Source organism: Phoca vitulina, unplaced genomic scaffold (genome assembly GCF_004348235.1).
Source record: "Phoca vitulina isolate PV1807 unplaced genomic scaffold, GSC_HSeal_1.0 scaffold52, whole genome shotgun sequence".
Lineage (NCBI taxonomy): Eukaryota > Metazoa > Chordata > Mammalia > Carnivora > Phocidae > Phoca > Phoca vitulina.
Window position 1 is genome coordinate 6,563,673 of NW_022589755.1, and position 23,893 is coordinate 6,587,565.

The 23,893-nt window shown below is 53.2% G+C and overlaps 2 protein-coding genes across 5 annotated transcripts; both read right to left on the bottom strand.

The window, feature by feature from the left end:
- Nucleotides 1-2,734: 2,734 nt before the first annotated feature.
- RCN3 (reticulocalbin 3) lies at nucleotides 2,735-15,859 on the bottom strand. Of its 2 annotated transcripts, none has more exons than XM_032388351.1 (7): nucleotides 15,734-15,859; nucleotides 15,065-15,312; nucleotides 13,028-13,230; nucleotides 11,564-11,736; nucleotides 6,544-6,604; nucleotides 3,482-3,681; nucleotides 2,735-3,268 (listed from the first exon to the last, which is right to left on the bottom strand). In XM_032388351.1, the coding sequence occupies exons 2-7, from the start codon at nucleotides 15,304-15,306 to the stop codon at nucleotides 3,161-3,163; spliced, it is 987 nt and encodes a 328-aa protein (XP_032244242.1). In that variant the 5' UTR covers nucleotides 15,307-15,312; nucleotides 15,734-15,859; the 3' UTR covers nucleotides 2,735-3,160. The 2 variants fall into 2 exon arrangements, with proteins under 2 accessions (XP_032244242.1, XP_032244243.1); XM_032388352.1 differs by having other exon boundaries at nucleotides 15,065-15,329; nucleotides 15,734-15,797.
- A 773-nt stretch (nucleotides 15,860-16,632) lies between these two features.
- FCGRT (Fc fragment of IgG receptor and transporter) lies at nucleotides 16,633-23,893 on the bottom strand. Of its 3 annotated transcripts, none has more exons than XM_032388237.1 (7): nucleotides 23,796-23,893; nucleotides 22,662-22,745; nucleotides 21,887-22,138; nucleotides 21,525-21,800; nucleotides 17,936-18,205; nucleotides 17,238-17,354; nucleotides 16,633-16,956 (listed from the first exon to the last, which is right to left on the bottom strand). In XM_032388237.1, exons 2-7 carry the CDS (start codon nucleotides 22,729-22,731, stop codon nucleotides 16,877-16,879), a joined length of 1,065 nt encoding a protein of 354 aa, XP_032244128.1. In that variant the 5' UTR covers nucleotides 22,732-22,745; nucleotides 23,796-23,893; the 3' UTR covers nucleotides 16,633-16,876. The 3 variants fall into 3 exon arrangements, with proteins under 3 accessions (XP_032244128.1, XP_032244126.1, XP_032244127.1); XM_032388235.1 differs by having other exon boundaries at nucleotides 21,887-22,141; XM_032388236.1 differs by lacking the exon at nucleotides 23,796-23,893 and adding an exon at nucleotides 22,939-23,009 and having other exon boundaries at nucleotides 21,887-22,141.

The window sequence follows — 23,893 nt, forward strand, 5'->3', positions numbered from 1 at the left end:
CCAGAGCAACAGGAAATTAAGGTATAAATCTGGAAAAGAGATCCAGGGTGGGGGCACTCCAAATATTTTTATATAAACTCTGCTCAAATATCTAGCTGACCCCCGAACCACACCTGCATGGGGTACACTCCAAAAAGCCCAGCTAAGCCTAAAAAATGTGAACTGAAATTTGAGGTACAAATTTTATAGGAGAGTTTTACAGAGATTACAGTTGGAGTTTACCAAGTTAAAGGGCTGCTCAGGAAAAAAGTAATTGATGCTCTTCAGAGGAACATAACAGACTCCAGAGTTTTTACAGTGTATCCAGGATACACTCTAACATTACTCAAAATTAAAAAAAAAAACAAATAGGAAAATATGACCCATTCTTAATAGAAAAGGCAGTTAAATGAGACCAGCAGTTACCTGAGACCAACACCAAAATGACCCATATACTGGAATAAGACACACACACACACACACACATGTAAAAAATAGCTGTTAAAACTACGCTCAAGAACCTAAAAGAAAATGTTTCTACTGAATAAGAAGGAATCTTGGTATAGAAATAAAACAATAAAAAAGAATAGAATAGGGGCACCTGGGTGGCTCAGTTGGTTAAGCATCTGCCTATAGCTCAGGTCATGATCCCAGAGTCCTGGGATCGAGCCCCTCGTCGGGCTCCCTGCTCAGTGGGAAGCCTGCTTCTCCCTCTCCCTCTGCCGCTCCCCCTGCTTGTGCGTGAGTGTACGCTCTCTCTCTCTCTGTCAAATAAATAAATAAAATCTTTTTAAAAAATAGAAATTCTAGAATGAATAAATGAATTTAGCAAGTTCACAGGATACAAGGTTAATACACAAAATTAATGGTATTTTATAGTATAGAGGCAAGAAATTGGAACATGAAATTTACAAAAATAACTTCATTTACCATACCACAAAAACCAGAAAATACTTAGGGATAAATTTGATAAAAGATTTAACACCTTTACTGACAACTACAAAACACTGCTGAGAAACTGCCAACATTTGTATCTCCAGAGAAATACACTATGTTCATGGATTGGAAAATATAATATTGTTAAGATGTCAGTTCTCCCCACTTTGTTCTATAGGTTTGCAGTCTCACCCTGGGTTGTTTCCATCTCTTTCCCCAAGAAGGAAAACAAAAATAACCAAATATGGGGGATTTATTACTTGACTTATATTTTCTTTTCTATTTAGTTGCTTATGATTTTTTTTAACTAATAGGCTTTATTATTTTTTTTTAATTTATTTGTCAGAGAGAGAGAGAGAACACAAGCAGGGGGAACAGCAGGCAGAGGGAGCAGGCTCCCCACTGAGCAAAGAGCCCGATGTGGGACTCCATCTCAGGACCCTGGGATCATGACCTGAGCCAAAGGCAGACACTTAACTGACTGAGCCACCTAGGCATCCGAAAAAGATTTTAAAGAGCAGTTTTGGGTTTACAGAAAATGAGAGAAAAGTACAGAGAGTTCCCATGTATACCCCCTTTACCCCACCCCGTTTCCCCTCTTATTAACATCTTGCTTTAGCGTGGTACTTTGTTATAATTGGTAAGCCAACCCTGATTCTTTCTTTCTTTCTTTCTTTCTTTTTTTATTTCTTTCTTCTTCTTTTTTTTTTTTTTCAGAGAGAGAGGGGGAGAGGTGGGCAGGGAAAAGGGAGAGGGAGAGAATCTCAAGCAGGCTCCATGCCCAGCACAGAGCCCAACCTAGGGTTTGATCTCACAACCCTGAAATCATGACCTGAGCCAAAATCAAGAGTCACACACTTAACCCTGAGCCATCCAGGTGACCCTTATTTATCTGAGAGAGAGAGAGAGAGAGAGAGAGAATGTGTGCATGCGTGCACATGCAAATAGGGGAGGGGCAGAGGGAGAGGGAGAGAATCTCAAGCCGACTCCCCACTGAGCGTGGAGCCCGATGGAGGGCTCCATCTCACGACCCTGAGATCATGACCTGGGCAAAATCAAGAGTCAGATGAGTAACCAACTGAGCCATCCAGGCGCCCCTCTAGAGGAGATTTTAACGAGTAGGTCTCATGGGGCTGCAGAAGGAATAAATGCCTATAATATCCTGTCCTTCTGCCCCTGCCCAACTCAGCAGCAGAGAGACTCTGTTATAACCCAAGATGGCACACATCTATTCCTCTCCCCAGGACCCTCCAAGAACGCCCAGCTCACTGAGAGTAAATTCTGTCCCCGTCTCTCTGGGTCTCTGCCTCTAGTGACCTTGTCCTACCACAAAGAGACCTGAGGACCTGTCCCCAAGACCCTGTATGACGCGATCCCATTCACCCCATTTCCCGGCCCCCCCCCCGCCCCGCCCCACCACTTGCTGACTCCATTCCAGCCCCATTGGCCTCCTGGCTGGTCTACCCACACACACACACGGGACACATTCTGGGTTCAGGGCCCCTTCTGTTTCCGCCGCCCCGCTGGCTCTCCCACCAGGGCTCCCCAGGGCTGACTTCCTCCTCTGCTCACCAGGGCGGCCCCTCCCAGCCACTCAGCAGAGCGTTGCCATCCTGTGCTATCCAGAGGGCAGACAGAGCCTTCTCTCTGGCTTGTTCACAGCTGGGTCCAGGCTGCTAGTTTTATTTTCTGCCCCAGGAATGCCCTCAAAGCCTGCCAACACCGAGAGCCCCTTCTCCAAATGCCTGATGCAAGCCCAGCCGCAGCCCCCAATTCCTCCCCCAGGCCCGTCACCCCCTAAGAGACACACAGACAAGGCCCCAGCACTGAAGTTTACTGCCTCCCTGGCAGAGAGGAGGCATTCTGGGCGCAGTGCCCGTGGGCGGGCGGGCGAGTCAGGGGCCAGCGGCGGGGGGTTTCTCTGCTGTATGTGTGCGGCTCAGGTGAGGCGAGCTGGGTATGGGGGGCCCTGGGCTGGGCTGGGCGATTCTGCCAGTGAGAAACGGATTGTTCACGTACCCTTTGGGTCTATGAGACCCCCGGGGCCAGGGTGGGAAGGGCTGGGAGGGACTGCAGTGTCTTGGAGAAGTTGACCTGGTGGGTCCCTGAGAGCTCAGGGGCAGAGGGACACGGGGTGCGGGCGTCCACACCCTGCAGGTCCAGATGGGGAGAGGGGCCTGACCATGGGGGGCCCCTCCTCGGGTCGTCCCCTGGGGCGACAAGGCTGTAGTGGGCACACGGGGGCTCAGAGTTCGTCGTGGTGACGGGTCAGGTCCTCGCCGTAGTTGGTGGCCTGGCTACCCACGAACATGTTCCAATTACTCAGGATCTCGGCCTTGCTCAAACGCCCATCCTGGAGGGAGGGTCAGAGGGCAGCAGAGGTGACAGGGGGCCCTGCCTGGGAGACTCCTCTCTGACCCTTAGTATGCCCCCCCCACCCCGGGGGTCTCTGTCCCTCCCTTTCCCCCACCCCCACCCTCCATCTCTGTGTCCCTGGCCCAAGAGGGCCCCAGGGCAGCTCCAGGCCCGGTCCCGCCCGTCTGCAGAGCCGGCCCCTGGCACGCACCTTGTCCGTGTCACTCTCGTGCAGCAGGTGGTTGGCTTCCACCAGCGGCTGGTCCTGGGCGGGGGGCAGCACCCAGTGGCCCACCTCACTGCCGTCCAGCCGCCCGTCCTTGTTCAGATCGCGGAAGTCCCGGAACTGCTCCCGCTCCGTCTGCACCCAGGCCGGCTCCTCCTCCCCGGGCTCGGCCGAGTACAGATCCGCTGGGGCGGGCGACGGGGGCAACGTCAGACGGTTCCAAGCCGGCGGGCACCCCGGGGCTCCGTCCCCGCCCTGACGCCCCCCCCCCCCCCCCAGGCCACTGCACCTGCTCTCCCACCTCGGTCTCCTCTTCTGTTGGAACAGGACTAAGAGCGACACCGCACTAACAGGTGATCGCCTTGCTACAGGGAAAGGGACTTGATGGATTGATCATTTCCTCGACGGGCTGTCAATTCATTTGCCTGAGACGCACCTGAAATGCTGTGTGCCCCACGGGCGCAGGCCATGTGAGCAGATACTAAAAAGCCACCCTTAGGACAGCTCACCCCACTTTAAGACGCTCCCTCGGGACGCCTGGGTGGCTCAGTCGGTTAAGCGCCTGCCTTCGGCTCAGGTCATGATCCCAGGGTCCCGGGATCGAGCCCCACATTGGGTTCCCTGCTCAGCAGGGAGCCTGCTTCTCCCTCTCCCTCTGCCCCTCCCCCTACTTGTGCTCTCTCTCTCTCTCTCTCTCTCAAATAAATAAATAAAATCTTTAAAAGAAAAAAGTGTAAAAGTCTTTTTATACCAGATGTAAAACCACGATAAATAGTACAGAATGCCTTCCTCCCCTTACGGACCAGGCCAGGGAGCTGTTACAAGGATGTCACCAAAGATGGAGTAGGCCCTGGACACTCAGTCAGCCTTCTAGAACAGTGAGTGCAGAGCCTCTTTTTTTTTTTTCCCTAATGGTCCTAAGTCATTATTTCTCACAGGAAATGATGGCAAGAGTAGATGGGAGTTGTGTAGGTTTTTTTAAATTGTGGAGAAAAAATTAAAGATTAAATACATAGGTTTAAACATAAAAAAAATATGGGGCACCTGGCTGGCTCAGTCGTTAAGCGTCTGCCTTCAGCTCAGGTCATGATCCCAGAGTCCTGGGATCGAGCCTGCGTCTGCCTCTCTGCTCAGCGGGGAGCCTGCTTCTCCCTCTCCCACTTCCCCTGCTTGTGCTCTCTCTCAAATAAATAAATAAAATCTTTTTTTAAAAACATTAAAAAAAGATTTAAATAAATAAATAAGCTTTAAATTTTTTTTTTAATTGTGGTAAAAAGCACATAACATAAAGTCCACCATTAGTGGCATTTAATACATTCACAATGTTGTACAACAACCACATCAATCCAGAACATTTTCATCCTCCTGAAAGGAGACTCCTTTCCCATTAAGAAGTGACCTCCTATGCCCCCACCCCCCCCTCCAGCCCTGGGCAACCGGTAATCTAATTCCTGTCTCTATGAATTTTCCTATCCTGAACACTTCCTGTAAACGGAGTCATACAATATTGTGGTCCTTTGTGTCTGGCTTCTTTCACTTGGCATAGTGTTTATTTTTGTATTAAAGTGTAGCTGACACACAATGTTACATTAGTTTGGGGTGTCATAGTGACTTAGCATAAGGTTTTGAAGATCTACCCACATCGTAGCCTCTATGAGTACTTCCTCCCTTTTTATGGCTGAATATCATCCCATTGTATGGGTCTCCCACCTTCTGTTTAGCATTCATCCGCTAGGGGCATCTGTGCTGACTAGATGTCATTGTATGAGCTGGGTGCTCTATTACGGCCCCCTCCTTTTTTTTTTTAAATTTTATTTATTTATTTGTCAGAGAGAGAGAGAGAGCACAAGCAGGGGGAACAGCAGAGGGAGAGAAGCAGGCTCTCCGCTGAGCAGGGAGCCCGACTTGGGGCTCGATCCCAGGACCCCGGGTTCATGACCTGAGCCGAAGGCAGACGCTTAACGACTGAGCCTTTAAAGCAGGGGTCTTAATGGGGACCGGGCATCATGGATGGGCCTGGGGGTGTCCTGGAGCCCCATGAGCAAGCTGCTTTTCCCCCACAGGGAAAGGAAGCAGCCTAGGGGGCAGGGTGGGACACTAGGCTTGGCGTGGACTGCCATCCTGCTCCACCTCAGCCAAGTAACTACCCCTCAGGCCTCAGCTTCCTCATCTGTGAAATGGGGCAATAATATCCATCTTGTCAGTTGATATGTGGATTAAGGGAATTTACAAGTTGTTAACCACTTAGAACAGAGTCTAGCGTGTGGTAACAATGTGTCAGCTGCTGCAATTACTCAGTGGGGATGCTTGAATTCTGACCAAAAAAAAAAAAAAAAAAAAAAAAGACTTCTATCTTCCTCACAGATGTAAGAAAGATAAATTATGCTTAAATAAAAATGTCTTGCCTGTGCGTTTGTTCCGTAAAAACATGCTATAGAAAAATGTTTTCAAACTCGTAAAAATATCCATGTTTAACAGCTTTCCCCTCAACCAAATTCTTTGCTGCCTGAGGACAGGGGTAGAGGCAGGGCCAAGGGGAAATTTGGGGGTGTCACGAGGGCCCCCCAAATTCTGAGTAACAGGAGACACAGCCTTTGCTGTGCAAACGCAGGTTCAAGACAAGCTCCCTGACTTCCCGAACGCAACCACTGCAGCCCCTGAGGCCTGATTTTGTAGATACTCCAGACCCTCCCAGGTAGGAACCTAGTCTGTGACATTCTCCGCTGTATCCTCAACCACAAACATGCAGTAGGTGCTCAGTACGTGTTTCCTGGGCCTGGCACGTAGTAGGTGCTTGATAAAGATTTGCTATGCCCAACAAATATACATAATAAATGTTTGCTGGGCCCAACACACGGTGGGTGATCGATAAATACGTTTAGGGCCCAGCACACAGTAGGTGCTCAATTAATGTTTGGTGGCTACATGAACTCAATCGGGTGCCCCTGCCCCTGCTTCAGAGGGCTGTTGCTCTCCTATGAGTGATATGCACTGGGCTGCTTGGGGGAGGACAGGCATCCTCAGGGAGGGGATCAGGTCCCACTCACCGATGTACTCATCCACTTGGACGTAGCCATCTTTGTTCTTGTCCAGATCCTCCAGGGTTTCCTGGGGGAAAGAGAGGCATTGGGGCTGGCTCCCGAGGAGGGCTGGCCCCCTGCGGTTGGGATGGGAGGTTCTCTTAGGGAATCGGAATTGGGCTTCGCTGCATGGCCAGGCAACAGAGCAGTCTCAGTGGGGTCTACGACAGGTAGGGGTGGGGGTAGGGGTTGGGTGGCTTTCTGGGGCGTATAATGATGCAGGCCCTACCTGCCCTTGGTGCGTGGGGGCCAGGGAACCCAGATATCCTGTGATGCACAGGTTGCTTCCACCCAAGGAGACCTGTCCTGCATCCCTCACACTTTTCTCACACCCAACAGCACACACTCTCCAAGGGCTGAAGTGTCTTCCCAGTTAGCAGAGCCTAGATCCTAGCTCCGTTTTACACATGAGCGTGACATACTTGGTGGACCATTGTGACACGCGCTCAGTACCTCTGCTCTTGGTTTTCTCCCCACTTCTTGAGCAAACAGCTTCTGTTCCCCACTTTTTTAAAGATTTATTTATTTATTATTGGGGGGAGTGACGACAGAGGGAGAGGGTAAGCGGACTCCCCACTGAGTGCGGAGCCCAAGGTGGGGCTCAATCTCATGACCCTGAAATCTTGACCTGAGCCAAAATCAAGAGTCAGACGCTTAACCGACTGGCTTAACCACCCAGGCGCCCCTGTTCCCCACTTTTATATTCAAACTCACTCACTGTAATATGGTGCAGGGTCTGAGAGTGCACTATGCCTTCTTCACAGAGAAAGCTCCAACATTTAAGGGTTGCCAGAAAAAATACAGGATGCTCACTTACATTCAACTTTCAGATGAACAACTAATAATTCTTTAGTATAAGGATGTCCCACACAATATCTGGAACATACTTATACTACAGGACACAGTTACATTTGAATTTCAGATAATTTTTTTAAGCATAAGTATGTCCCAAATATTGTGTGGGACATACTTATACTAAAAAAAAAAATTTAGGGGCGCCTGGGTGGCTCAGTCGTTAAGCATCTGCCTTCGGCTCAGGTCATGATCCCAGGGTCCTGGGATCGAGCCCCACATCGGGCTCCTGGCTCAGCGGGGAGCCTGCTTCTCCCTCTCCCACTCCCTCTGCTTGTGTTCCCTCTCTCCCTGTGTCTCTCTCTCTGTCAAAAAATAAATAAAATCTTAAAAAAATAAATAAAAATAAATAAAATAAAAAAATAATTTGTCTATATTATTTGTTATAAATTCAAGTATAATTCAATGCCCTTTGTTATTTGCTAAACCTGGTAACTACAGCACTTATATTAAAATTCTTGTTATTTCTTATAAGTGACTTTCCATTATTTTTTTTTATTAGGCTCCATGCCCAATGTGCAGCTTGAACTTATGACTCTGAGATCAGGAGTCACATGCTCTACTGATTGAGCCAGCCAGATGCCCCCTATAAGTGACTTTCCTTTAGTTTCCCCTTTCTTTTTTTTTTTTTTTTTTTTTTAAAGATTTTATTTATTTATTTGAGAGAGAGAATGAGAGACAGAGAGCATGAGAGGGAGGAGGGTCAGAGGGAGAAGCAGGCTCCCTGCCGAGCAGGGAGCCCGATGCGGGACTCGATCCCGGGACTCCAGGATCATGACCTGAGCCGAAGGCAGTTGCTTAACCAACTGAGCCACCCAGGCGCCCTAGTTTCCCCTTTCTATAGTATAGTTGGGGCTAACAGTAATGGTTTGAAGTCCTGTGTCGGGGGGTTACACTCGATATCCATGAATGTGAAAGATGACAGGAGAGTTTAGACAAGGGCTCTGCAAACTCTTTCCATAAAGGGCCAGAGAGGAAATAGTTCTGGCTTTGCGTGCCATATAGTCTCTGTTGAACTGATAGAACTCTCTCTGGTTGTGGCACATGGAAGCCTAGGGGCGTGGCTGTGTTGCAATAAAACTTTATTTGCAAAAACAAGCTGTGGGCTGGATTTGGCTGCGGGTTAGATAGTTTGCTGACCCCTGGTGTGGACCATGGATTCAACTGCCAGGGTTCAAATCTGGGCTGGGCCACTTCTGGTCTGGGTGATCTCAGGCAAGTCCCCTCACCTCTCTGTGCCTGGTGTCCTCATCTATAAAATGAAGATGATAGGGCACCAGGGTGGCTCAGCACGTTAAGCGTCTGCCTTCGGCTCAAGTAATGATCCCAGGGTCCTGGGTTTGAGCCCCGCATCGGGTTCCCTGTTCAGCAGGGAGTCTGCTTCTCCCTCTGCCCCTCCCCCTGCTTATGCTCTCTCTCTCTCTCTCTCAAATAAATAAAATCTTTTTTTTTTAAAGATTTTTATTTATTTATTGGTCAGAGAGAGAGCAGACGCCCAACCGACTGAGCCACCCAGGCGCCCCTCAAATAAATAAAATATTTAAAAAATAATAATAAAGGGGCGCCTGGGTGGCTCAGTCATTAAGCATCTGCCTTCAGCTCAGGTCATGATCCCGGGGTCCTGGGATCGAGCCCCGCATCGGGCTCCCTGCTCCGCGGGAAGCCTGCTTCTCCCTCTCCCTCTCCCCCTGCTTGTGTTCCCTCTCTCGCTGTGTCTCTCTCTGTCAAATAAATAAATAAAATCTTAAAAAAAATAATAAATAAATAAATAAATAAATAATAAAATAAAATAAAATGAAGATGATAGCCCACCCCCATAGGGTCACCATGATGACCCAATCAAGCTAATACTCAGGTAAAGGTGTTACCACAGTGCCCCTGGTACGCAGGACACACTCAATCAGGGTCTGTTAAATAATTTCAACTCAGGGGGCCCCTGGCTGGCTCAGTGAGTAGAGCATGCGACTCTTGATCTTGGGGGTTGTAAGTTCGAGCCCCACGTTGGATGTAGAGATTACTTAAAAAATAAAATCTTAAAAAAAAAAAACTCAACTCAGGAGAGTAAAAGGTATAATGACATTATTCGCTATAAAAGAGGGACATTGGGCCTTGGAGGATGGGGAGTCTAGAGGGTTCGAGAAGGTCGGGTTAATGACATCTCTCCTCTCCAGATTGTAGTCATCTCTGGAATGGGCTGGACGCCCCACCTCAACGGTGCACACATCAAGTCAGTAAAATGCCTGAGAAATATCTAAAACAACTGCAAATGCATATCCTAGTGGGACCAGTGATTCCACCGCTAGAAGTGGTGTAGCTATATTGACGCGTGCATGTAATGTGACATAATGAGCATTTATCACCAGTCAGTTCTGCAGTTTTACATGTATTAACTCATCTAGTCCCTAAAACCAGCCTTGATGTAGGAACAATTATCAGTACTACCATTTTATAGACGAGGAACAGGTCCAGAGAGGTTAAGTAATTTGCCCAGGGTCACACAGCCAGGAAGCTGCCGGGCTGGGATTTGAACCCAGGCCTTCTTCTGGCCTCAGAGCCCTTGATCCTAACAGGCTTGCCATAGACCCTCAAACCAGCTCTGGAAATGGAGCTACAAGAGAGGGGTTGGGGAATAAGGTCGAGGAGATGAGGAAGGCAGAGGATTATCCACCTTTTTTGCATCCTTTGGGCATTTAAACACATCAGTATGTTAAGCTGTTTTAGACATACAACTACATTTTAAAAATAATTTGTGGGGATGCCTGGGTGGGTCAGTCGGATAAGTGTGTGTCTTCAGCTCAGGTCATGGATCGAGCCCCACATTGGGCTTCCCGCTCAGTGGGGAGCCTGCTTCTCCCTCGCTCTCTGCCTGCCGCTCCCTCTGCTTGTGCGCTCTCTCTCTCACAAATAAATAAATGAAATTTAAAATAACAATAATTAGTGAAAAGTTAGGCATGGTAGAAATGGGTATAAATCCTTCCACGAAGAGTGAACCCTTATGTGAACTGTGGACTTTGGATGGTGATGTGTCAGTCTAGGTCCATCCATTGTAACGAGTGTCCCCACTCTGGGGCAGGATGTTGATGTGGGGGACGCTGTGTGAGTGTGGGGGCAAGGGGGATGTGGGAAATCTGGGGACCTTTTGCTCAATATGGCTGTGAACCTAAACCTGCTCTAAAAATTAAGGTCAGGGGCATCTGGCTGGCTCAGTTGGTGGAGAATGTGACTCTTGATCTTGGGGTTGTGGGTTTGAGCCCCACATTGGGTCTGGAGATCACTTAAAAATAAAATCTTGGGCACCTGGGTGGTTCAGTCAGTGAAGCATCTGCCTTCAGCTTGGGACATGATCCCAGGGTCCTGGGATCAAGCCCCCAAGCCCCACATTGGGCTCCCTGCTCAGTGGGGAGTCTGCTTCTCCCTCTCCCTCTGTATGTGCTCTTTATCTCTCTCTCTCTCAAATAAATAAATAAAATATTTAAATAAATAAATAAAATTAAAATGCCTGGGTGGCTCAGTTGGTTGGGCATCCGGCTCTTGGTTTCCACTTGGGTCATGGTCTCAGGGTTGTGGGATTGAGCCCTGCATGGGGCTCCATGCTTAGTGTGGATCTGCTTGAGGTTCTCTCTCTCCCTCTGCCTCTGCCCCTCCCCCCCTCACAATCTCTCTCTGTCTCAAAAAAAAAAAAAAAAAAACAACCTTCCACTATAAAATGGAGAAGAAATTGGAATTGGCACAAAAATTATAAAGGAATAGGAAGAAGATGGGCCAGCGGAAGTGGCCTCAGGGTAGATACTCCATGTATGGGGTTGGGGTTTTCCTGGGGTTCGGCCAGGACTGGGGCTCCCCGAGGCACTTCTGGGGAATGTGTTTTCAGGCTGAGGGCCCGGACTCCAAATGTGAGCACATGAAGGGGAAAGCAGGACCAGGAGAGATCAGACACTGGGAGGTCTGGTGTTGGGCAGCAGAGAGGTTGCCCTCCACTGATCTGTTTGCGGGCTGGGTTCCCTGGGGAAGGTGCTAGAAGACCAGGTGACTGGATCCCCCAAGGTAAGCACTGGAAGGCTGGCCCTGACATCAGAAGCCTGGGTCCCAGGACGGGGGATGGGAAGTGGAGAAGTCTCCTCGGGCCTGAACTCACCGCAATCACGATGTCCCGCATGTGAGGGAACTCTTCGGGGTGCAAGAAGGCTGTCAGCTCCTCCCGAGTGGCCATCGAGTCCCCGTCCTGGTCCGCCACCCGGAAACGCCGCTCATCCCGAGCCAGCATCTTCTTGTAGGTCTCGGCGTCCTCCACATCGTGAAATTCTTCACCTGGGGAAGGGAGGGAATCTCGTTCAGCTGTGCTTTAATGGAGGGCACACAGGGCAGGTTGAGGGAAAAGACAAAGGATCCAGCTCAGTGGAGTCAGGGCAAGAAGGCCTCCACAGAACTGGTAATAATTAATATATATTCATTGTTTGTATATATTAGCAACCTTGTTGCGAGAGCTTATTATATGCGGAGCTCTTTACCTACAAAATTGCATTTAATTCTCACAAAAAAGCAAGTCAAGAGAGTTTTTTCCTTTATTCTCATTTTATGAAGGAGAAAACAGATTCCCATAGAGAGGAAACAACCAGCCCAAAGTCACGTAGCCAGGAATGATGAACTTTGAGTGGACACTGGCCCTTTGGGCCCCAAGGCCACCCTCTGGTGCAGTAAGTTATACTGACTCAGGTTATAGGACAAAGAGGAGAAGGGCATTTTCAACAAAGGAAAGGGTATGAGTGGAATGTGGAGATTTGAAGAGCTCCTGAGTTCAGGGAAACTACAGAAGATCCATATGACTGGTCAGAAAATGCAGAAAAACAAAGCCAGAGGGGTGGGCCAGGCTGGGCTGAGAAGCTGGGAGTCTCCTCTGGAGACCCTGGGGATCAGGGTCAACTCTGGGTGTAGAAAGACCCCTCTGGGGATATATGAGGGACAGGCTGGAGGAGTGTGGAGGAAGGGTCCAGGAGGGAGAGAACAAGAGCTGTGGGGATCGAAGGGCTGGAGCATGGGGACAGACAGAAGGGAAAGCAGTCAGGGGATGGGGTAAATAGATTTGAGGTTCTTTTTTTTTTTTTTTTTTTTTTTTAAGATTTTATTCATTTGATAGAGAGAGAGAGAGCACAAGCAGGGAGAGCCGCAGAGGGAGAGGGAGAAGCAGGCTCCCCGCTGAGCAGGGGGCCCGATGCGGGGCTCGATCCCAGGACCCCGGGATCATGACCTGAGCGGAAGGCAGATGCTTAACCAACTGAGCCACCCAGGCGCCCCAGGATTTGGGGTTCTGTCAGAGATCAACGGTCAGGATGACAGGGCATGGGAGGTAGATGTCCCTGGTCAAGGATCCCCCAGGCACGGTAACGGAGGTCGTGGATGCGAGTGAGAAGCCAGATATCAGGGATTGCGAGTTTCGGGGTGATGGGGTACTGGAAGTGGGTAGAACTTGATCAGGGTTGGAAGTCAAAGGTTAGGGATTCTGTTTCACAGGCTAACGGTTCTCAGGATGAAGCTGTCAGAAAGGTCAGGGTCACAGTGTGTGTGTTTTGGGAGGAGCAGGAGTCGGGGTCTCGCCGCGTACCCGGCGCGTAGTGGCCATAGGTGGCGTTGCGCAGCTCCTCCCAACCCACACGCCCGTCGCGGTCCGTGTCGTACGTGCTCCAGGCCGCGCTCACCGAGTCCCGTATGTGCCGCTGCTGCGTGTGCGCGATCCAAGCACGGAGCTCGGCCAGCGACACCCAGCCGTCCCCATCCCCTGCACGGTCCATGCGGTCCACGATGCGCCTGCGAGTCGGGGCGGGGCATACGTCAGTCCCGGACTCCGCCCACCCCGGAGACCCGCCTTCGCCCAGGCTCCGCCCCTCACACGGAACCACGCCCCCACTCGAGACACACCCCCATACAGGGTTGATAAAGTGGTCCCAGAGCCGCCCGCACAGAGGGGGGCAGCTGTCAATCCCGGGGCCACGCCCAGGGCAGCGCTCCGCCCCTCAATCCAGACCCAGACGGTCTACGCCTGGCGCCGCGGTCCCCCACACGCCCTGGTTGGGGGGAAGGACCTACGGCAATCCAGGGCCACACCCTCCACTCTGACTGCGCCCCTGGAGCCTCACTTGTCCCATCTCTCGTTTGTCCGAGTTGGGGTGGGGGCAGGGAGGCGGTGTCACACCGCGCCCCTCGCCCACAGGTCCCCTATCCCGTGACTCTCTCTGATGGCCACGGCCACGCACACACCCGACCTCTCGCAGTTTCAGGCGCGGCGGGTCTTCAGGCCATCCCCTCCAACCCGCCCCCTGCCCCGCCTGCCTGGCTGCGCGGGCCCGTTTCAGGCCCCTCTCCCTCCAGCCCCACCCTATGCTGCGTCCCGCCCCTTTCCCCTACTTTTTCCGGACTGTGCGCTAGAACCATCACCCGCAACCCTGCGGGCTTGGCCTCCATCAGTCCCTTCCCCATGCTCTGGCCGGATCTTCTGCATCGTGCCGTCGCCTATGAAGCCCCTGAAGGCCCTTCCTCGCGCACCTTCTCTCGGGCCCCTCCTGTCTGCTCCCAGGCCCCCGCCTGCGGCCACTCCCCGCCACCGGTTTGGATCCTTACCCAACTGCTCACAGAGCCCACAGGGAGCGCTCCTCTCGGTCACCGTCCTTAAGCCCCGCAACCCAGTTCCCAGGGTCGACTCCGACACGGCCGTGCCCAGGTCGCCGCCCCCTCCCGCGCCAGGCTGTGTCTGCTCCGATCGGTCTGGAGCTGGAGTCCCCGGACTCACACGCTACCCTGAGGTTCAAGCTGTTGTCAAGAGCGTGGGCTCCACGGCCAGATATTCTAGGTTCAAATCCTGCCACCTCCTCTTGCTGGCTGTGTGACCGTGGGCAAGTCACTTAAAAAAGAAACAAACCTCTCTGTGCCTCAGTTTACCCCTCAGTAAAATGGAGGATAAATAATAGAACCTACCCTGCAGCGTGGTTGTGGGGGTTAAATAAATTAACCCTTGTAAAGCACTTGGAACAGTGCCAGGCGTTGTAGTAATGCTATGCCAAATGCATTAGCCTCTCACACTGCCTTTCCTCCTCCCTCCCTCCTTCACCCAACCCCATCCGTGCACAGTCTCCCAAAGCAGACCCAGTCACCGCCACTCTCCCCCTGATCTAGTCATCATCGTCTCCTGTCTTCCATCTGGACGGCTGCAGTTGCCTCTTCACCAGCTCCCTGCTTCTTGCTCCCTATAGGCTGTTCCCCGAAAGGCAACCAGAAGGATTCTGATGAAACCTAAGTCAGCTCACGTCCTCCCTCTGCTTAGAGCCCTCCCATGGCTCTCCTCTCCCTCAGAGAAACGCTGAAATCTTCACTGTGGCCTGAAGGCCCTGACCTCTTTGTTCCGTCTCTGCCATCACCTTCCACCTTCTCCTCTTCGTTCACTGGGTTCCAGCCACATGGGCCTCACTGTTCCTCAAATATCAGGCCCGCTCCTGCCTCAGGGCCTTTGCACTTACAGTTCCCTCTGCCTGGAATGCTATTCCCCCATATAGCCACATTGCTCAAATATTACCTTCTCACTGAGATCTCCCTTCACTTCCCTGTTTAAAATTACAACCCTGAGTCCTCCCCTCCATCTCTCTCCTACCCCAGACGGGCTCGGCTTTCCTCTGGGCTGAGCTGGTCGAATTCCTTGGCCACTTCCTGTCCCAGGAAAGCCTCATGGTCGTATTGGAAGTTCCCGTGGGCGTCATCATGAGGGGCCTCGCTCAGGGGCGCCGCCTGGTGCACCCTCCCCTGGCCATGAGGGCCTGCGTCAGGGGATGGCTTGCCCTGGGCCCCGCGCCTGAGCAGCAACATCAGCAGCAGAAGTGATGGTCGCCACATCATCAGTCCCTAGGGAGCGGTGGAGGCTAGGAGTTAGGGGTCACAGGAAAAAGAACAGAGACAGGACAGGAGAATTGGGGGTGGGGATGGAGAAACCGAAGACAAGACAGACAGATGGTAGCTGGCCACAAAGTTTAGGGCTCAAGAAAGGCCGGGGGGTGGGAAAAAGGGGGGCGGGGTTCTCAGAGGTAAAACCAGAGGTAGGGACTGAATCTTCTGAGGGAGTCCCAGAACGGTGCCAGAGCCGCTGGTGGGAGGTTTCAAGGGAGAGACGTGGCGCACTTCCCACGCAAAGTGTGGGGCGGGGTCGTGGCCAGAGAGCAATCATGCAGGCCCCCAGGCGTTATTTGCAGCCCGGACCCAATTTCCCGACCCGAGAGAACCCGAACCGTTCTCCCTGGGCAAGCCACCCGCCCTCGCCTCCCTTTACCAGTTTCGCCAGCTTCACTTCTCTCTACACAGTCCGCTCTGCGTTCTCCGAAAAGATGCCCAATTTGGCTGCTCTCCAGCCAGGCCCCGCCTCCAGCAGCGCAGAGGCCCCGCCCTCCAGCCAATGAGCGCTCATAAGGACCCCCCCAGGGGCGGGGCCGGTGAGCTCCACGAGGGCCGCGGGCGTCCCACGCCACGTCCACAGAGAAGAGCGCGGCCCCAGAGGTTCCGCCCGCCCCTTCCCAGGGCAGGCGGGTGGGCGGCCCCGGAGAGACTCCGATGCCGAGAACTACAACTCCCGGCAGGCATCGCAGCGCCCTGCCGGACCACCGACCACCTCCAGCTGTTCTATTTCCCAAGCCTCTTGGGCGGTGGTTTGGGTTTTTTTGGAGGGTTTTCTTTTTATTTTTAAGTTTATTTATTTTATTAAGTAATCTCTACACCGATGGTGGAGCTGGAGCTCACGACCCTAAGATCAAGAGTCGCATGCTCTTCCGACTGAGCCAGCCAGGCGCCCAGGGAGGTGTATTTTTATCTTTCCCTTTGTCAGCATGGTTTAAGAAAGAAGGGAACCAAGGGGCCAGGAGAGGCAACCCCTTCCCTCAAAGAGGGAACAATGCTTCTCTTCCTCTCCACCCAAGGAGTCAGGTCAGACTCCAGCCAAGAATTCCTCAAAATGCGAGGTGCAGTGTAGGCATTTGGTAAGTATCTGTGAAACTTATGAATGAAAAAGACATGACTTGGTATATAAAATTGGCATATTCCACAACTGGCAAATGTTAGTCTCGGGAGAGATCTGAAGCCCAGGGCTTAGGCTATTTATCCGCCCCCCTACACACACACACACATGTGTTCTCCTACCTCCCCTGCCTAAAAGTTGAAATGATAAGAACACAATGATTCGGGCCCAAACTCGTGTTTATATGTGGAGGTGGGAAAGAGCCATGATCATCAGGAGGGGAAACTGAGGCAGGCCACAGAAGGAGAAATCCAGAAGGTCATCCGGCCCAGGACTCTTTCTGGAGGCTCAGAAATACCAGGATTCCAGGAGGTCTCACAGCATGAAGGGGACCTGACTACATTAGCTGGTGGTAGCCAGGATGGAGGATGATCATCAGGCAGCTGCTGAGAATGCATTTATATGCTAAGAGTCAGCATCCTTGGGCACACCAGGAGTGGGCAGGAGGGCCCCTTCATCGTCCCCACTGAGAGACATCCAAGGGGCTGAGGGAAGAGGAAAGGGGGGGAGGTCATGAGAATCTTTGAAATCTTCTGGGTTCCTGACTGCCCCTCCCCCACGTGTGTCTGTCTGTCTGTCTTTCCCAGTCTCTGTCCTACTCCGCAGGTTTCTGTCCCCCTCTGAGCTTCTGTTTCCTCCCTCCAGTCTCCCCACCCGCCGTGTCTGTTTCTTTCTGTCTAGATCCACCCCCCCCAGGTCTGTGTCTCCCTCTCCTTGGGGGTTTCTGTCCCTTTCTCTGAGTTCTTTCCCTCTTCCGGCTCCACACCTGGCAGCCCCTTTCTCATCCTCCTCCACAGCAGAGCTCCTCCTGCAGCCACTGCCGTGAGCAGTAAGAAGCTGACGACGATCCCAACCACTGGCACCGAGGATTTGGCTGGTGATTCTGCAGCCAGAGAATGATGTGAGATGCTGAGGGGACCCACCAGCCCATCTGAGTCAGGGCAGGAACCTGGGGGTTCTCAGTCCCTCCCGACCTCAGCGATCCCAGCACCAGGTTTGGGGGAATGGGTGTGGACAGAGGGAACGCCAGTCAGCTGATGTTCTAGGTCTGTGCAGGATGCTCCCACAGCGCATAGAACCAGCCACGGCAAGATGGGTCTCAGTCACACTGGCCGAGGGACCCGTAGCAGCAGGGTGCGTGGTATTGTGACTCGGAGAGGAAGGGCCGGCACAGAGCAGGAGAAGGTCAGATTCACAGAGGACCGGCAGTGGCTGAGCAATACACGGTCAGTCTTAGTGACGACTGGTAGCAGCAGACAACGAATGATCAGACTAGCAGCAACAAGAGGGAAGGCGGTAAGACTTAGGGAGGACTGTCCAGAGTGGTTAATGGGTGGGCAGACTCAGTGAGGCCAGCAGCAGCAGGAGGGAAGGCAGTCAGACTCGAGGGGGACTGGCAGCAGTGCGGCGGAAGGACGAAAGGCAGCCAGAGACAAGGAGTATCATCACGCAGCGGGACCTCACCCAGCTCCACCGTGAGGGGCTGCGGCAGCCCTGCGTGCTGCACCAGGCAGCGGTAGTGGTGCTCGTCACCACTTTTGACGGTCAGCGAAGACCAGGCGTGGAAGGAACCGTCGCCATTGGGGCCAAGGTCACCTTCACCAGAGCCGGCGGCCAGCCCGTTCCGGAGGAATCGCAGTTGTAGCTCCGGGGGATAGAAGGAGAAGGCACTGCAGGTGAGCACAGAAAAGCCGGGGCTGCCGGGTCGGGCCTTCAGGCGCATGGAGGGCGGCTCTGCAGACAAACAGGCAGACAGACCTCAACCCGAAGCCCGCGAACCCCTGGGGCCAGACCTAGTGAGGGTCGGGGGAGGACATACAGAGGCCTCCATTCCTCCCACCATACCCAGCAGGCCCCACCATGTGCCCTGCACTGTGCTGAGCCTGGAGGATGTAGTGGCACAGGTAAAGGGACCTTCCTGAGGGGCTAGAGACCCCACCTATCCACGGTGAGGGTATCCACCGCTCATCCATTCCTTCCTACAATAGACACATACTGAGCATCAACCATGTGCCAGACACTCTTCTAGGTGCCCGGGACACAGCAGTGAACAAGACAGACCAAAGTCCCTGTCTTTGGGGCGCCTAGGTAGCTCGGTTGGTTAAGCATCTGCCTTCAGCTCAGGTCATGATCCCAGGGTCCTGGGATCGAGCCCCACATCGGGCTCCCCGCTCAGCGGGAAGCCTGCTTCTCCCTCTCCCACACCCCCTGCTTGTGTTCCCTCTCTCGCTGTGTCTCTCTCTGTCAAATAAATAAATAAAATCTTAAAAAAAAAAAAAAAGATAGTAAGCAGATATTATGAAAAATACCATACCAGCGCATTTGAAATTTAAATGAACTGGACAAATTCCTAGGAAATGCAACCTTTCAAAACTGACACAAGAAGAAATAAAAAACTTGAGTAGTCCTATAATGATTTAACAATTTTTAATCCATAATTTAAAACTTTCCAAAAAATAAAAGTCCAGGTCCAGGTGACGTCATTGGTGAATTTTTAAAACAAACAAAAACAAATAACACATCTACATCTAATTTAGGAAAAAAGGCTCCACTGCAATTCAGTGGAGGAGACAGGATGATGGTCTTGCAACAAAGGAAGCTGGGTCAACTGGAGATCCACGAGGGACAAATAACCTTGACCCCTTACCTCACACCATCATACACAATTAACTCTAGATGGATTCACAGTTACATATAAGAGTTACTTATCAACCAAGCTTCTAGAAGGCCTAGAAGAATACCTTCATAGCTTTGGGAGAGGAAAGATTTCCTCAAGAGAACACACACAAAGCTACAGATAAAAGATGGATGGATTGATCTTCATTAAAACTAAGAACTTTTTGGGGCACCTGGGTAGCTCAGTCGTTAAGCATCTGCCTTCAGCTCAGGTCATGATCCCAGGGTCCTGGGATCGAGCCCCGCATCAGGCTCCCTGCTCAGTGGGAAGCCTGCTTCTCCCTCTCCCACTCCCCCTGCTTGTGTTCCCTCTCTCGCTGTGTCTCTCTCTGTCAAATAAATAAATAAAATATTAAAAAAAAAACAACTAAGAACTTTTGTTCATCAAAAAGTTTCATCAAGAGAATGAAAAGACAAGCTGCACACCGGGAGAGGTTATTTCCAATGGAACCACCTGACATAGCCAAAAAACTCATATCCAGAATATATTAAGAACTCTAATAAGAAAAAGAGATAAAAATTCCTATTTAAAAATGGGCAAAACACTCAAACAACCACTCCAAAAGAGTGGACGCTCAACTGCTCAATAGTGCAAAAAAGTACCCTGTCACTAGTCATCAACTCATTTAACTGAATTTTTTTAAGGATTTATTTATTTGGGGGGGAGGGGTAGAGGGGGAGGGAGAGAGAGAATTCCAAGCTGACTCCCTGCTGAGCACGGAGCCTGATGTGGGGCTCAATCCCACAACCCAGAGATCACAACCTGAGCCAAAACCAAGAGTCGGAGGCTTAACCAACTGAGACACACACGCCCCCTCATTGATCTGATTTTGCCAAATCACGTATACGATTATCATTTATCATCAGAGAATTGAAAAACGCATCACAATAAGATACCACCACACTCCCACCAGAATGCTTCAAATTCAAGACAGACAATATCAAATTTGGCAAGTCTGTGGAGCAACTGGAGTTCTCATACACAGCTGGTGGGATTATGAAATGGGTTCAACCCCCTTGAGAAAAGTGTTTAGCACTACGTACTAAAGCTAATCTGGGGCCTACACCACCATACACAAAAGAGCACATGCTCACAGTCATGTGAAATTCAAAATCACGCAACGCCATGGTGATAAAAATCGGGTCAGTTGTTGCCCTTGAGAGGTATGAATGGGAGGGGACACAAGGAAGTCTTGTGGGGTGCTGGAAATGTTCTAGATCTTGGTACGCAGGTACATGGGCATCCATTAAACTTAATCAAGCCATATACTTTAGGTAGGTGAGTTACACCTCAATAAAAAAGAAAAAACAAAGACACTATAGTGAACGAATGGACAAAACAATGGCATGGGATACAGTAATGGGGGTCATACTGGGGCACACTTTAACCAGGGTGATCGGGGAGGGCCCTGCTGAAGAGCTGACATCCAAGGTCAAACCTAAAGCATGAGAAGGACCCAGTCATGGCAGGATCCCAAGGAAGTGAACTGCAAGCAGAGGGAACAGCAGGAGCAAAGGTCCTGAGGAAGAAAAGAACCTGACACTTGGAGGAAGGGGTGAGAAAGCCAGCATGGCTGGGGTGTTGTGAAATTATAGTGACAGAAAGCAGCCAGGCCCAGCCACCTGCGGGGATTGTAGGCCACGGAGTAGAGGTTGCATTGTAGTGTAAGACTAGAGAAAAGTTAATGGGGGCAGTTTTAAGCAGTGGCGGGCTAGGAGCTCATTTATGTTTTAAAACATTCCTCTGACTGCTAGGTAGAGGATGGTCTGTACTGAGGGCCAGGATGGAAGCTGTGACTGCAAGATGGGGACACTGAGGACAAAAGAGCTCTAGTTCCAGCCCCTGAGAATCCCCCAGACATGCACAGAAGTACAGTTGGGGTGTTTTGGTGCTATAATGGGGGTCACGCAAGGCATCGTGGGGGTCCAAAAGAGGCAAGTGAAAAGCCTCACGGGCCACAGGAAAATCTCCCCAGCTGCGATACCAGAGGAACCGATGGAGAAGGGCGGAGGTGGAGAATGCGAGGGCTGGTGTAGGCTCGAGGAACTCTGGGTGAGCCTGTCTGGGTGAGTGAAGCAAATGGAGGCTGAGGAGAGGGACAGAGACCACGGCGCTTGGGGTCTCCAGGCCAGGCTGAGGAACTTGAGCTGTGTCCAGAGGTCTCTGAGAGCCCGGGGAGGGCTGTGTGCGGGAGAGGAGCGGGGGCAGCTCTGGGTGTAGAAAGACCCTCTGGGACATGTCCGGGAGGAGCTGCAGTGGGGAGGGTGGAGGCCAGGAGACCAGGGAAGAGGCTGCGGGAATACGATGAGGCCTATGGTGGGGGTGTGGGGATGGAGAGATCCATGGGGATGAGGGATTCTTCTGGAGGCCGCTCACCCTTCCACTCCAGGTTTCCACGGCCCCTCTCCAGATGCCCCAGTAGCCGCTGGGGGCAGGAGTTGAGCAGGAAGGTCCTCTCCTTGCTGACCGCCCCGGCCTGTTGCATCCACGTCTTCCGGATGGTCTCAGTCTCGGGCCAGTCCCCATTCCAGGTGCCCAGCTTGGGGTCGAAATTCATGAAATCCTCGCCGTTCAGAGCAAACTTGGCCACGGGCACCGAGGTGTTGTCAGGGCCCAGCTCACAGCCCAGCAGCCCCTGCAGGGTGTAGGGTCCTGGGGTGCCCACATACAGGTGAGCAGGACCCAGGAGCAGGGGCCCCGGCCCCCCCGCGCTCAGACCCCGGGAGGCCTGCTCTTACCTCCTTCCCCCAAGGCTCTGAGACCTTCAAGAAAGAGCTCCTGCTTGTTCCTCAGGTCTGTCGTCTCCTTCTCCCAATACCAGGAGACCTGGTTTTCCCAGACCCAAGCCCCGCACGGCTCAGCCTGGGCCCGCAGGTTACTGTAGCTCAGGTACTGCTGTGGACCGAGCCACCCGGACACCCAGAAGGCCGGAGTCCCAGGGGCAGGAGAGGACACCGCCGTGAGGTGGTACAGGAGGGAGAAATGGCTGTCTGCTGGAGGGAGACAGAGATGAAGAGAGCAGGTGGGGGGAGGCCCTAGACTGGGAGCAGGACAGACACCCTGAAAGCGAAAAGACTCAACCCCAAAGAGCAAGGACGGACCCAGAGAGAGGGAGACAACCTTGGGGGGTGGGGGGCGGACACGGGACGCGGAGAGGAAAGGGACAGACTGGGGGGGACAGACCCAGAGAGAGGAGCTGGGAAAAGACCCAGAGAGAGGGGGACAGGTTTGGTGGGGGGCAGACTTCGAGAGGAGAAGGACAGATCCAGAACGTGGAGGACAGACTGGGGGTGGGGGGTGGGGGACAGACCCAGAGTGGGGGGGTGACAGACTCAGAGAGAAGCGAACAGGTGGCCCGCAGACGCAGACACCGAGGGAGGAGGAACAGTGAGTGATAAAGCGCCGCTCGGCGAAGGAGGTCGGGCCCGCCCGAGGGAAGCCTCAGATTTCGCTTCCCTCGCCCCTTCCCGGCCGCCGGCGCCTCCCTCCTACCCGGCAGCCGCGGCCCCTCACCTGCGCGTAGGGTCGGCAGCAGGAAGAGCAGGAAACCGAGCCCCCAGGGCCGAGGCCGGGGGACCCCCATCCTGAGCCGGAGACCTGGGGCGGGAGGGGGAGCGTGACTGCTCCGACCCCCGCCCCGCCCCCGCCTCCCCCAGCTCCCGAGGGGCTCGGCCAGCACGCGCACCCGCGCCGGGGGGCCCCGGGGCTCCGCGACCGAGGCTGGCCACCCTGCCCTCCTCCCCGGTGAACTTTCACCCCTTCATTTGCTCCCTTTGGGTTAATTAATTACAGAGCCTGGATAGGCTGAGAGTTCTGTCTCGGAGCCCGGTCCCGCCTCTTCCTCCTCCCTCAGACCCTGGAATCCGAGTCCCAGCCCCTCCTCCTCAGACTGGGGAGCCCCGGCCCCCAGCCCCTCCTCCCTCAGACCCTGGAGTCCAGGCCCCCAGCCCCCGCCTTTCTGAGACCCAGGGGTCCACGCCCCCAGCCCCTCCTTCCCCAGGCCCAGGAGTCCAGGGCCTCCAGCCCCTCCTCTCTCAGACTCGAGAGTCCCTGCCCCCGGGCCCCTCCTTTCCCAGACCCAGGAGTCCAAAGCCCCCAGCTCCCTCCTCCCTGAGACCCGGGAGTCTAGACCCACAGCCCCTCCTCCCTCAGAGCCTGGAGTCCTCACCCCCAGCCCCCTCCTCCCTCAGACCCAGGAGTCCAGGGTCTCCAGCCGCTCCTCCCTCAGACCCGAGGGTCCCTGCCCCCGGACCCCTCCTTCCCCAGACCCAGAAGTCCAAAACCCCCATGCCCCTCCTCCTTCAGGCCGGGGAGTCCGGAGCCTCCAGCCCCTCCTCCCTCAGACCCGGGAGTCCAGACCCCCAGCCCCTCCTTTCTGAGACCCAGGGATCCGGGTCCCCAGCCCCTCCTTCCCCAGCACCAGGAATCCAGCCCCCCCAGCCCCTCCTTCCCCAGACCCAGGAGTCCAAGTCCCCAGCCCTCTCCTCCCTCAGACAGAGGAGTCCAGGCCCCCCCCACCCGACCCCGGCCCCCCACACCACTCCTCCCTCAGACCCGGAGTGCAGGACCCCAAACCGCTCCTCCCTCAGATCCAGGAGTCCTGACCCCCGCCCGTCCTCCCTCGGCCTGGGCCCCAGCTCTGCTCACAGCAGCGAAGTTCCCGTCCAGCCTGCAGCCCTAGCTGGCTCCCGTGACTGGAGACCCCAGTTCCTCTCTCACATCCTGTCCGGAGACTGCTCCCTGAC

Excerpts from the sequence above, each read along its gene's own strand:
- RCN3 (XM_032388351.1), bottom strand. The coding sequence starts at position 15,306 with ATGATGTGGCGACCATCACTTCTGCTGCTGATGTTGCTGCTCAGGCGC. Across the intron at positions 13,231-15,064 it reads GAAAGCCGAGCCCGTCTGGG|GCGCATCGTGGACCGCATGG; the intron begins GTAGGAGAGAGA and ends CCCGACTCGCAG. Across the intron at positions 3,682-6,543 it reads CCAAGTGGATGAGTACATCG|CGGATCTGTACTCGGCCGAG; the intron begins GTGAGTGGGACC and ends CGCCCGCCCCAG.
- FCGRT (XM_032388235.1), bottom strand. The coding sequence starts at position 22,731 with ATGGGGGTCCCCCGGCCTCGGCCCTGGGGGCTCGGTTTCCTGCTCTTC. Across the intron at positions 22,142-22,661 it reads GCTGCCGACCCTACGCGCAG|CAGACAGCCATTTCTCCCTC; the intron begins GTGAGGGGCCGC and ends GTCTCCCTCCAG. Across the intron at positions 18,206-21,524 it reads TGGAAACCTGGAGTGGAAGG|AGCCGCCCTCCATGCGCCTG; the intron begins GTGAGCGGCCTC and ends GTTTGTCTGCAG.